The 13391-nt window shown below is 32.8% G+C and overlaps 2 protein-coding genes across 3 annotated transcripts in view; both read right to left on the bottom strand.

Moving 5' to 3' along the window:
- Window positions 1-2541: 2541 nt before the first annotated feature.
- Window positions 2542-13391, bottom strand: part of LOC145640740 (uncharacterized) — a 53026-nt gene continuing 42176 nt past the window's right edge. For both annotated transcript variants that reach the window (XM_081691970.1, XM_081691972.1), the window contains exons 11-14: window positions 3811-3888; window positions 3606-3686; window positions 3148-3225; window positions 2542-2988 (exon numbers count right to left, since the gene is read on the bottom strand). In XM_081691970.1, the coding sequence (XP_081548096.1) occupies window positions 2907-2988; window positions 3148-3225; window positions 3606-3686; window positions 3811-3888 (319 nt within the window). In that variant the 3' untranslated portion in view covers window positions 2542-2906. The remainder of the gene's footprint in view (window positions 2989-3147; window positions 3226-3605; window positions 3687-3810; window positions 3889-13391) is intronic.
- On the bottom strand, window positions 4098-10299 carry LOC145638736 (uncharacterized). Its single transcript, XM_081689736.1, has 7 exons — window positions 9982-10299; window positions 9811-9887; window positions 7852-8099; window positions 7693-7760; window positions 7119-7329; window positions 5421-5498; window positions 4098-4179 (listed from the first exon to the last, which is right to left on the bottom strand). Exons 1-7 carry the CDS (start codon window positions 10067-10069, stop codon window positions 4098-4100), a joined length of 852 nt encoding a protein of 283 aa, XP_081545862.1. The 5' UTR covers window positions 10070-10299.

Below are 13391 nucleotides of genomic sequence, written 5' to 3'. Positions count from 1 at the left end.
TTTACGTGTTTTAGTTGTGCAGGAAACCTTCGGCCCAGCATCAACTGGACCGGACCAGTCTTCAGCCACTTCAGCGGGTCTTCGGCAAGGCCCATTGTTTTCATCCGAAACATATAGTAACTCCATATATTAAGTCAAAATGAAGTATACATTATACAATGATACTAGTATAAAAAATCAAACAAAGTCACTTAAAAAACATAACAAAGGTTTTATTAATTTACTCTAACTCCCTCCCAAAATTATTTAAGCATATAACCAATTTAATGAAATGAAGAAAACATGATGCAAAATACAAATGCAGATCTTTGCCAAACTTGAGTAATTATGCAATTACTTTTTTTTTTTAATGGAAAATGAGCCATCATGATTTATAGTGTGAACTCTATATAATATAATGGCGTACGAAATTGTCTAACTAAATCACTACAGTACAAGAAAAATAAAAAGTAACAATGCAAGCAAATTAATAACTCAAAAGAAAGAACACTTGCTGAATAAATTTGTGTTGGCCTAATAAAAACATATTTAGAAATCACAATAGAGGATTTATGGAAATTAATGAGTTGGCCTAATAAAGAGGCAAAATCAGCTAGTGTATCTCGAAGGAAACTGACTGAGGAGGTAGAAGCTTTACAAAACAAGAGACTATCATCTGCAAAAAGTAAATACGATATATTAGGAGCAGAGGGGGCAATTTTAACTTCAATACCCAAAGATTTTTTCTGATTAATAAGCAATAATTTCTTAGTTAAAACTTCCATACAAATAACAAAAAGGGCAGGAGACAAAGAGTCTCCTTATCTTTAACCCTTGGTTGGTTTGAGTAAATTTGTAGTTACATTATTGACAGCAGGAGAGCTCTCTAGGCGATCATAAGCTTTGTGACAATTAATCCAAATGGTATTAAATCCAAATGAAGAAAGAGTAGCCTATAAAAAATTCAACTCTAGGCGATCATAAGCTTTTTCCATATCCAGATTAAGAGCTTTTTTCCCAGGAAGGGGGTGGCTCAGCTCGTAATATGCTCATAATGATGTAACTAAAATTGAGATTTTTGCGATGACTGAGCTGGAGCATAGATAGCATATAACATTAAAAAAAAAAAAAATCATGTTCAAGATCATGGAGAAGCAAAGATGCAATTCTATGTTGTAAATTAATAACAATGACTAGTAATTGAAGAATTATAACACACCCACATACCACTGCAATGACCCTAAGGGTTGATAATATGTACAGTTTCAGTTCAATCGGCTTCTCTTGGTCCACAGCTTGGATGTGGTTTGGTCTTCTGGGTTGTCCAGGCTCCATGGCTCTTGGTCTGTTGCACGGTCTTTTCAGTATTTTCTTATCTTCGATCCTCCTGAACTAGTTCTTAGTGTGTGGTTTTTTATGTTCATGTATTAGTCTGTTTAGGTTGTTTAGGTTGTAATCCTGTTTTTCTTTAATAGTATCTTTTGTCAAAAAAAAAAAAAAAAAAAACCCTTAAACAATGACTATTTATAGCAATTATAGGAGAACTCATTGTTTCTATAGCAATAAAGATATCTGGGTTACTTTGTTTTCTTTGAAAATATCATTTTCGGGGTGTTTGGTTGGAAGGATGGGAATAAGAGGGATAAGAAGGGAGGATAAAGATAGGGGATTGATAGGTGGGACAAGGATAAATAATCTTTATCCCATGTTTGGTAAGTAGGGGAAAGAAAATAGGGATAAGTAATAAATTTATAAAAATACCCTTACTAACTTCTACCCTTCTCCTTACTTTTTCAATTTCATTAAGGGTAATTTAGTCTTTTAAAACTCATTTTAATCCCTTCCCCTTATACACCCCCCCCCTTAGTTATAGAAATGGAGGGATAAGTGGGTGATTTAATCCCTATCCCTAACCCCCTTATAATCCCCATCCCTCTAAACAAACACTACATTCCTTCCATCCCTATTTTTTATCCTTGTCCCACTCCTTTTATCCCCCTAAACAAACACCCTCTTTACTTATGGCCTCATATCTCTTAGCTCCCCTTACATTCCAACTTATAATCTTCATATTAAAATCAGTTGTTAAAGAAAAACATTCCATAACTAAGAACATCAGGAAGCAAACAAACTCCAGAATAGGTAAAACCACAGTACATACAGGCAGAGTCTGTAGTAGACAAAGATCATAGTTTCCAAAAGAAACAATATCCATATTAAACAAGTAACAAGATAGGCTTAGGCTTTGGCTGAAGAAATTCGAAAGGGTTCCTGTACTGTACCAAAGACATCTTATGTCTTGCCAAATCTTGCTCCTTTATTATTTCTCTTACTCATGTTGAGAGCGAGGGAGGGGAATAGGGTGCCGGTGGCTCACAATCTTGCTCCATTAAGCAAAGATTTTGATGTAATGTGTGTGTGGTTAGAGCTTAGAAGAGCTCCCTGTGAGCATTACGCCTGCTGTACCTTTCTTATGCTCAAAGTATGAGTTAATAAAATTTGCTTTTCTCCCGTCAAATAAAATCATAAACAAGATTATAATATGAAAGGAACCATAGGAGGAGCAAATGATTAAGGGTCAATCATCACTTATAGCTAGCAACAAAAACAGAAATGGGATACGTAGGCAATGTTAATGCAAAACCATAGTCCAAGGTTCTACCAGGAATACAAGTCAGAAAACGGCACATTGAGCCAGCAACAATGAAGATCTAGCAGATGAAAAGTATCTTCCAAAACTACTTGGTTTCAAATAAAAAAATAAAAAAAAAAAAAATAAAAAAAATAAAAATAAAAAAAAAAAACAATATAGCAAACTTGAGCAGACTGTGTTCACATCATATTGAACATTAATTCAAAACTGCCATCTCAGTGAGTAGACAGAAACCTCACTCCATAGAGTTTTCACATCATCTCCTTCAGAAATCTCACCCTTCGACATTATATCCTTCAGCTCCATCAACTTTTGACAGATGCTTCTTCTCCCTTTTCTTCTTTTGTTTTTTCTCCCTAAAACCCAAAAAAATAATGGTGCGGGATCAAGATCATGAACTATATATATATATAATTAATTAGACGATAGGTACAAACAAATTCACTAAGGCCACCATTAGTAACAACACTAATCAATACTAGAAAGTAAACCAAAACAAGAAAGAAAGACAATACCTCTCCTTATCATTACTATCAAGTGGCTGGACTTCTTTCACTGGCAACACATAATCTAGCTTCCTTCTGACAGAACTTCTGTTGCAAAAAAAAAAAAAAAAAAAAAAAAAAGACTAAGAATCTGTTTAGGGTTTAAAATAGACATTAATTAATAAAAGAACTCACGAACAGTCAATAAGCATTTCAGGTCAGGTACATTAAAATAGACATTACCCTTGATTAGTGATTACTTTCATGAACAATCATTTATGCATGAACAAATATTAAACTGACAAGAATATAATGTTATTGCTATTAAAATAGGAATATTATGACATTTCTACTTTTATATCTAAATAGATAAATGGAATAAAAATAGTTATGAATTAATGTCAGGTATATCAAAATAGATATGAATAAGATTCACAATATAAACCCTACTTGTTTGGTGTTAAAAGGAACTTGTTACAAGGCCTTACCCTTCATTAGGGTCACCATCATCATTATCAGCAGCTATAATTGGCAGAGTGCTCTCCAGTTTCTGTTTTCTTCCTTCCTCACTAAACACAACACACAAAAACAAAATGAGACACTACCAAAATGAAAAGCTTATACTATACCAATTCAAGAAATCAACTTATTTTGGATGAAGAAATAAATTGAAACAAGTTCACAAGGCCTTACCTTCCATTGTCATTTGCATCAATATCTTCAACAGTTAGCAAATGCTTGTTTCCTTGTTTGCATTTCCGTTTCTTCTCACTAGAATTCACAAGGAAAATAAAATGAGACAATCAAAGTAAACTAATATAAATTGGCAAATAAACAAGGCATTACCTTGCATTGTTTTGTCCTTCAAGGAAAATAAAATTACGTATTTACAAAATTTAACTTATTTGGTATGAAGATTAGACTAGACAGAACAAATCATTAAGTGTTATATATTTTCCTATATTCCTAACATTAAGGCCTTACCCTTCAACAATATCTCCTTCAGCTCCATCAACTTCTGGCAGTTGCTTTTTCTCCCTTTTCTTCTTTCTTTTTTTTCCGCTAAAAAGCAAAGATAATAATAATAAGATGCAGGGATGATAATTGCAAAGGATGATGATCAGAAACTAATATATACTTTAGACAACAAGTGCAAACAAATTCACATGCCATTTTCACCCGAAATTATGCAGTATATTGTATTTAAGATCAAAAGTTATCAAACTGAGCATAGGTTTTTAAGTTTAAAAGACAATTGAGTCACATAAAATAAAATTCCTATAAGCTAGATAGACAAGAAGGAAGGCATATACTAACAACTTAGCTTCATTTTTTTTATAAAATAATAAACCTGTCCAAAGAAACTTACGAAAAACAAATTGGTTTCACTAATCTAGCTATGGTGCCAAAGGATTACAAATGAGTGGGTTACGTTGTTGCGTTTAGAATAAAGAGAAATAAACTTCATCAATTGAAAGCTTCATCATGGACAGTTCGACAGCAATAAAATTGACTTCAAACTTTACAGATTTACAGAATTTAACTTATTTGGTACGAAGATAAAATAAAACAAATAATTAAGGCCTAACCCTTCAACATGTTCTCTTTCAGCTCCATCAACTTCTGGCATTTGTTTTTTCTCCCTTTTCTTCTTTCTCTTTTTTTCACTAAAAAGCAAAGATAATAAGATGCAGGGATAATAATTGCAGAGGACGATGATCAGAAGGAAGTATATACTTTAGACAACAGGTACACACAAATTCACTTGCCATTTTCACCCAAAATTATAAAACTGAGCATAGGTGTTGAGTTTAAAAGACGATTAAGCCACATAAAATAAAATTCCTATTTGCTCGATAGACAAGAAGCAAGGCATATGCTCAGTTTTATAATTGGTTTCACTAATCTAGCTTCTTTTCCAAAGAACCAATTTCACATAAAGCAATTCACGTGCCAATATGCTCGATAGACAAGAACCAATTTTCCATAGAAGCTTACGAAAAACAAATTGGTTTCACTAATCTAGCTATGGTGCCAAAGGATCACAAATGAGTGGGTTGTTGCATTTAGATTAAACAACAACAAAAAAAAAGTAAGGCCATTTGTCAGGTATATGCCTTCAATAATATCTTTGTGTTCATTTGCTTCTCTGTTGTTTCAAATTCAAAACTGGTTAGAATATAATGTGTTATACTAAATTCAATTAAATATCTAGTTCAAGAGATGAACACAATTAGTAACAGAACTAACCATTATTAGAATGTAAACAAAAACAAGAAAGCAAGAACAAGGAAAGACAATACCTCTCCTTTTCAATCCTATCAGCTGGCTGGACTTCTTTCTCCGGCAACACATAATCCAACTTTCTTCTTACAGAACTTCTAATGCAAATAAAGTTGGTGAAAAATGTGATAAAGCAATAAAAGACGAGAGAATAAGAATCATGACTACATGCATCAATTTTTGTTACCATGATTTTCCAAGGCACAGTTCATTCACATTGAACCAATATGCTTTTCAGGATTACGCCTTTTTATTACATTTTAATGAATTCAATTCAAATTTATGGTCCAAATATGACATCAACATTCAATATATTACACAATATATTAAAATAGAGATACATTCCATTCAGATTTAAATTATAATATACTAATAGGTGAATAAAAATGTGAATTATATTAAGACATGAATATAATTCACATTGACTGTTGATATTGAAATAGAAATGCATATTGACAGTGAAACTCACATTATAAAAATTCGAGAAACCCAACTTAGAAAGGCATTAAGATAGACATGAATATATATTCCATTTTAAATTCAGATCTAAATAAGTAAATGGAATTAAAGAAAACATGAATAAAACAGATTTCATGAACAGTCAATATGCAATTTCATGTCAGGTGTATTCTAATTTAGAATAGACATTAGCCTTCATTAGTATATTCATGATCAATCATTACTGCCTTAACAATAAATTATTCACATGAATATAACATCATTTTTATTTTAATACATCTAAATCAACATAATTATTGTCAATTCTATATAATATATTAAAATAGACAATACCCTTCATTTGATGAATAAAATGTCATGAGAAAAAATGAGACAACCAAGTAATAAGAATTAAAATACCAGAATGATAGTCTTACAAGTATAGTAAAACATATTTCATTGATGGTTAAAACATGAATAGAACTTACACTATACTAATTCAAAAAATCAATTTAGGGATGAAAATATGAATTGCAACGAGTTAATAACAAGGCCTTACCTTTCATTGTTTTCGCATTCAACTTCATCAGTGATTGGCAGCTGCTTGTTTGAATTTTTCCATTTTCTTTTTTCAGAACTAGAATTCAAAAGAAAAAAATTAAGATAATCAAACTAAAGTATACATGTATAAATTAATAAGGTGAAATATGTTAAAAAGGTTGTACCCTTCATGATTGTCTCCATGATCAATTTCAGGAACAATAGGCAGACACTTGTTCTCCCCCTTTTTTGTACTTTCTTTCAATCAATCAATCAATCAAAGCCTTAATCCCAAAAGTGGGGTCGGCTAACATGAACCAAATTTGATTATTCCGTGTAGTCATCAACATAAATCTTTCTCCTCCATCCCTTACGATCCAAAACTTCATCCTCACGTAAATCCATGCACTTCATATCCTTCCTCACTCCTTCCAACCAAGTCATCTTTGGTCTCCCTCTTCCTCGTTTAATCCCTCCATGGTCCCACTCTTCCACTCTTCGCACCGGTGCACCCTCGGGTCTCCGTCTTACATGTCCAAACCAACGCAGACGATTTTCCCTTAATTTATCTACAATGCCACCGGTGTACTTTCTTTCTCGCTGAAAATTCACAAGGATACTAATTAAGGGTACCATCATTCGCAACACTGAAAAATTAAGATAATAAGCACATATATTCAACAAAATTAAGAGGAGATTTTGTCCTAAAAATATTTCATGCTACAATTTTTCCAACATACCCTGATTGTTTCTCTTCTTGTAATATATGTTGATTTACTAGCACTTTTTCAATTGCATCCTTAACAATTGCTGCACTTTGAGCTTCAAGTAGATGTTCAAGGCTAACTGGTATTTGGTACAAAGAATCAGCTAAACCCGGAAGCAATATTTTGAAACTGAAACTCGTACCACCTTTTTCCTTGACTGCATCACCCACAAAATCAGCGGTACCTAAAAGAGATAATCAATTGAATTAGAGAAGTTTGAATAGCTACCTTCACATCTACCGGACACAAACATATATCTTTGAGAATGAATCATATAATTTCGATCTGCATAATTTTCCTAATGTTATCAGGTTTATTAGGTTTCCATGCCAATGCTATAATAACAAAGCTATAATAATAAAATAAATTATATATTTTTTCGTATTTTAATTTTTACAGTTTATAACTAAATAGAACAGAATATTATACGATCAACCTTTAAGATTTCATAATAAAAATGCAACAATATTCCTACAAAGCATTAAATTTTACGTATTCTTAGTTACATTCTTATCACATAACAACTTATAAAAGTAATGGATTTTACCAAGACCCGGAATCTTGATACTTAGCACAGATTCTTTTTGGTGGATGCCTCTTCCTCCAATATCCATGCTACAAAAAAATTAACATTCATAGTAAAACAATGAATTAATAAGATATACTCGTAACAATTAAAGTGATAAATAGTAAAAGAGAAACATACATAGGAGGGGCAACAAGATTTGTAGGTGAAGGAATATAATTGTAGAAATATCCAGCAAGGTGAACACCCCTCGGACCACTAAGGGAGAAAACTATGTCTTGAGGTCCATGAAAATCCAACTTCAAAACGGCCATATCACACTGACTTCCTCTCAACGAGCAAATTAGTATATCATCTTGGCCATCATAATTAACAAAAACCAAACTTCGCATTTTGATGTCCTCCGGTTTTGTGTACTCTAAAGTAGCCTACAAATTTTTCAATAAAGAATTTAAATTATTTTTTAACTTTTATTCAAGAAAAAAAAAAAAAAAAACCCTCTTACAAATCATTTACCTTCCACAAACAAAGTAACAAAGACTATTTATGCTTAAAAAGAGGGAAAAAAAAAAACTTAATAATTTTAATGGAAATTGCTTAATTTAAATAGTGAAACATTCTCCCCTAATATCGATAGTATAAAACTTGTTGATTAAGACAATAATGCTAAGTACTAGAAAATATGTATATATCTGGAAAGAAATGTAGAATGAGTGTCTCAGACTAGCATAAGTAATGAAAAGGGAGCCATATTAGACCAGTACTCCGATCATAATAATCTTGTTTTTTAGAAACAAACAAATAACTGACCTCAAAATAAGATTATGTATAAGACATCTATGAACATGGATTCATAGCTTTAGATTTGCCTCAGATGTGATTCAGGTATGATCATGGAAAAATATGAAATTTATATCTTTATTTGACAAACAATCAAATGTAAACCAGAATATCTCTAATCCTTCAATATTGGAATGCCCTCCTCTTTGGTTTTTAAAGTGGCTGACTATTGTCTAACATCACAATTTAACGACAAAGTGCACAGTGTACATCATAGACTCATCAGATATATTTTATGTAATCTTCTATACTGCCAATACACAAACATTACCGATGACCCCCTGTAGATAACTACGGAGTATATAGCAATGTGTACAGAAAATTGTCATTGACTCTCTACAGATGACTATATGGCAAGAACAAAGTCAGAACATCATAAAGGCCAAACCATCAACCTCATATACGCAAAGGAAATGTCCCAGATTATTTGCTATGGAGTATCGTGTAATCTTAGGCATAAAAATTGCATGATTTTGCTTCAGGATTTTGTTCATGAAGCCACAAATTCAGCTCCAGATGCATCTAATGCTCATGCCCTCCACCCTCATCACATTACACCCAAAAATAAAAAATTAAAATTACTACTTTACACCCAACAATTATCAAATCACAGATATAATCCCCATTTCTCCTAGAATAAAGATACTTTTTAGGAACAATGAGCCTGACGCTCATCAATCTGGACATGCTTTGCCCTCACATTATCGATCATCAACAAAAACACATTTTTACATAATGCACCAAATGCAATATGCCCTGAATTTACCAGATTACAGTCACCATTAATAAAATGGTCAAAATCCCATCTCACATAATGCACCAAATACAAACATCCATATCAATTTCAACATCAACTAACTTACAAAAATTTAATCCGAAAAATCACCCAAAAAAACAAATGTATCTTGCTTTAGCAAAACCCCGGCTCACATAATACATGAATTACAAAACACCCACATCAAATTATCACAAAAAATCAACCAAAACAACAAATGTACCTTTGTTTAGCAAAATCATGTCTCACATAATGCATAATTACGGAACACCCACATCAAATTATGCATTTATACCAACAAATTCATAAAAATTAACTGAACTAATAATGATCATTGATGGAGATGACAAAACGACATTCAAATTTTAAAATAATCCTCCAAATTTGAGCAAGGTACAGAGATTGACATTGTTTTAGTAGTCTCATACATAACTTAAAAGCTCCTAACAAATATTATGCCAATTCAACAAAAAAATTCAAGCAAAGAAATAAAGAAGCAAGTAAATGAAGATTGAAAATAAAACCTGGGTGATATGAAGACTCTTGAATGAGTTGCAAGGTAAACTCACGGTAACGGGTTTTCCCGGCATAACCTTGATCCCTACATTATGTATGGAAATTATTCATTAATTAAATTAATATTTTTAAAAAAAAAAAAAAAAGAGTGAAACAAGGTTGCATTGGTTAATGGTTACCGCAGAACGTCGAAGGAGAAGAAGAGTGATGAAGATGATCTTGTGATGAAATCTCTTGCGAAGAAGAGTAAAAGGAGTGATGATTCATTATTATCAAAGTTGAAATTAAAATTGCAAAAGTTTAGATTTTTAGAGAGTGTGACAAAAAGGAAGGATATGAATGAGCGAAAGGTTACAGACAGGTTACTTGTAGTGTGACAACTCGCTTCCCAATTAGGGGTGGCAATGGATCGGAGGTGGGTCGGGTGATGCGTCATCCGCCTCCATCCGCCAAAAATCCATCCATCACCCGACCCATCCATCACCTAATTTTCCTTCATCCACATCCGATCCATCCGTCATCCATGGATGAATCGGGTGGATCGGGTGATAATTCGGGTGAAATATATATATAAATACAACTTTGCACTTTAATAATTAAAATTGAGATTTGAAAAAAAAAATGATCAATAAATAAAACTTTTATACATCCTTCTAATACTCGTTCCTTTTTACTAAATTAAAAACAAATGTCAATTCCTAACACTACAATAGACAATAATTTATTAAAAAAATATTTATTTTTATTTTTTTTATATATAAATTTAACGGGTGGATGGATGGGTCGGGTGATGGATCGGGTGCTGGGTTGGATGTATCATCATCCGTATCCGACCCGATCCGTCACCCAACCCATCCATCATCCATCCGTCATCCGCTTAAGTTCGGGTTTTCATCCATATATTTGGATCGGGTGGATGGTTATCCATCGGGTTTGGATGATATTGCCACCCCTATTCCCAATGCACTCCTCAATTTAATCATCACCTTTTCACCCTCCTTTTATTACTACGCCATATTGTCTTTTCATCTTCTTCCCTAACCATTAATTTGTACATCTAATGTAACGTAATAATTAAATATCGCAAGTACTAAATGCAGTACAAAATAACCTAGATGCAGAAATTAATTAATGATAAGAAAATAATAAAAGACTGAGATACCCTTTTCCAAAATGAAAAAATTGATTTGTCATTTCACCAGACTTTTATTTTTTACATTTTCCCTTTTGTGATTCATTTCATTCGCTATTTTTTTCCATTTCATTCACCATTTCAGTCGCCATTTTTTTTGATATTCATTTCATTTCATCATTTCCCTCAAAATTTTTCAATCTTAGCCGTAGAGACGAAGAAGTCGTTCATAGTCGGCTATGATTTCCAAGGGGTACTATTTTACCCCGACTATGATTTCCATGGGGTACTAAAGACCCCCGGAAATCATAGCCGGGGGGTGCTGGAGACCCCCGGAAATCGTAGTTGGGGGGTGCTGGAGACCCCCGGAAATCGTAGCCGGGGGGTATTGTTGACCCCCGGAAATCATAGCCGGGGGGTACTGTTGAGCCTCGGCAACACAACCGGCACCGTGATACATGCCCATGAATAAAAAGTTCCGTTTAAGATGGAAATTTTATTTTGTTTGATTGTTCATCTATAACTTAGATTTTGCGGAAAAAAAAAAAAATTACAGCACATAATTTTCATATCTCAAAAAAATCGTCGTAATGCACTTTATTATTATCCATGAATTTGTATAGCATTGAATATTTAATAGGATAAAAGGTTGAATACGTTATAATATGGTTGTAAATTAAACGGTAGGGATGTTTATATAGTTAGGAGTGTTAAGGATTTAATTTTAATCCTTAAAAAAAAGTGTAAGGGGTTAAATTAAAACAAGGGCAAATATGGAATATAATTTTTTAAAAAAAAAATAATTTATTCTGCATTTAGGTAAAATTATGTCTGCATTTAGTACTCCCCTTAAATATTTATATGTGTACATTTAAGTAATTATTACAAAAAAAAAAAAAAAAAAAAAAAAAGCATTAATAATTGTTAGTTTAGATGAACTACTACAAGAGGGGGGGTGAATGGTAGTAGGTTCCAATCGATGAACTTATGCGGAATATTAAAAACAAAACGTAAAGGAACTTAAAGCACACAACAAGTTTTACGAGGAAACCATCCAGTGCCTAGCTGGAAGTAAAACCTCGGCCCTATTAGGACTTAAAAACAAATTTCACTATAAAAGGCAACTCTCCTAGTACAACCTATTACACAGACCTTTGCTTCGCAAGTTCCTCCTCGGACACTTGCTAATTGATAAGAACCTATCCTATCAGACCCAAGACACACTCAGGCACCTTTTTCGACCCAAGACACACTCAGGTTCCTTTCTCGACCTAAGACACACTCAGGTTCCTTTTTCGTTCTCACTGTGCAACCCAAGACACACTCGGGGTGACTAACTACCACTCGAATTTTAGAGAATTCAAACTCATACACTCAAACATGAATTTAAGAGTATTCACAATCTCACCCCAAAACCAACTACAACACAAAGACACACTCTAACACATAAATGGAAAGCTACACATGAAACCCGAAATCAAAATGATAAAACTTAAACCTTTGGCAAACTTACTCTTAAGCACTAAGTGGTTTTCAAGCTTAAAACTCTCATTTCGCTTTGCTGAATTGCTTCTATATTTATAGAGGTTCCTCAGCTCACAAAATAAGATTTTCGTAAATAAGATAAGTTAAACAAAAACCTAATCTTATCTGAAACCAAAACAGATTTAATTTCGTTTTATTTGTAAACCAAATTTTATCAAATTCTTTTTAGTTAAAAGATAGAATTTTATGAAAAAGATAAAACCGAGTTAAATTAGCTTTTTAGGATAAAATCAAATAAATACTTTTTCATAATTATCTTTTACGAATTGATTAGTTTGCCAAGCCTTATCTTATTTCTAATAAGTTCCATGCATAACAGCCATTAATGAGTTTACATCAACCTACAAAACAAACTTATCTTTTATACAACTATAAGTTATGAAGTCCATCTTTTTCGGTTGATATCTCGATCTTTGCACTGATCCTTGGTTGTTGAGGCTTGCCCCAGCATTACACCGGAACCAGGTCGTTACAACCCGTTTTGAAGTTCCTGTTAAGAAACTTCGGGAAGTTCCATTGCTGGAACTCTTCTTCTGTCTTTACTTGCCCTCATGGATCTTCTAAAGTTCCTTTGTCTCAGTTCCTACTTCAGCTCCCAACGCTTACTGAACCTGCAAACATCACAACACTAGAAAAACCTTATTAAAAGGAAGTTTGCTCAATTCTTAACATCATCATCAAAACCTCATAAGGGTCAACAATTTCCCCCTTTTTGATGATGACAAACTGAGCAAACTCCTGAGGATAACAAGTAAAGAAACAGAAGGTTGGTTTTTCATTTTTCAATTTTTTTTTTAATTTTATATAAGCAAAAACCAAACAGAAAGAAATGATATAACAAAACCAGAATGAAAAGAATGAAAAACAAAACAGAAAGCAATTAAAAACTTAAACTTAGAGAGAAGAGAACAA

Source organism: Chenopodium album, chromosome 7 (assembly GCF_948465745.1).
Source record: "Chenopodium album chromosome 7, dcCheAlbu1.1, whole genome shotgun sequence".
Classification (NCBI taxonomy): domain Eukaryota; kingdom Viridiplantae; phylum Streptophyta; class Magnoliopsida; order Caryophyllales; family Amaranthaceae; genus Chenopodium; species Chenopodium album.
Note: the sequence above shows the minus strand (reverse complement) of the source record. Positions and strands in the feature narration are given on the sequence as shown.

What these genes read in the sequence shown, in the direction of transcription:
- LOC145638736 (XM_081689736.1), bottom strand. Translation starts at nt 10,069, where the DNA reads ATGAATCATCACTCCTTTTACTCTTCTTCGCAAGAGATTTCATCACAA. An exon ending in AATCTTGTTGCCCCTCCTAT is followed by an intron (nt 7,761 to 7,851) that starts GTATGTTTCTCT and finishes ATTTTTTTGTAG; the next exon opens with CATGGATATTGGAGGAAGAG. An exon ending in GATAGGATTGAAAAGGAGAG is followed by an intron (nt 4,180 to 5,420) that starts GTATTGTCTTTC and finishes TTTGCTTTTTAG; the next exon opens with CGGAAAAAAAAGAAAGAAGA.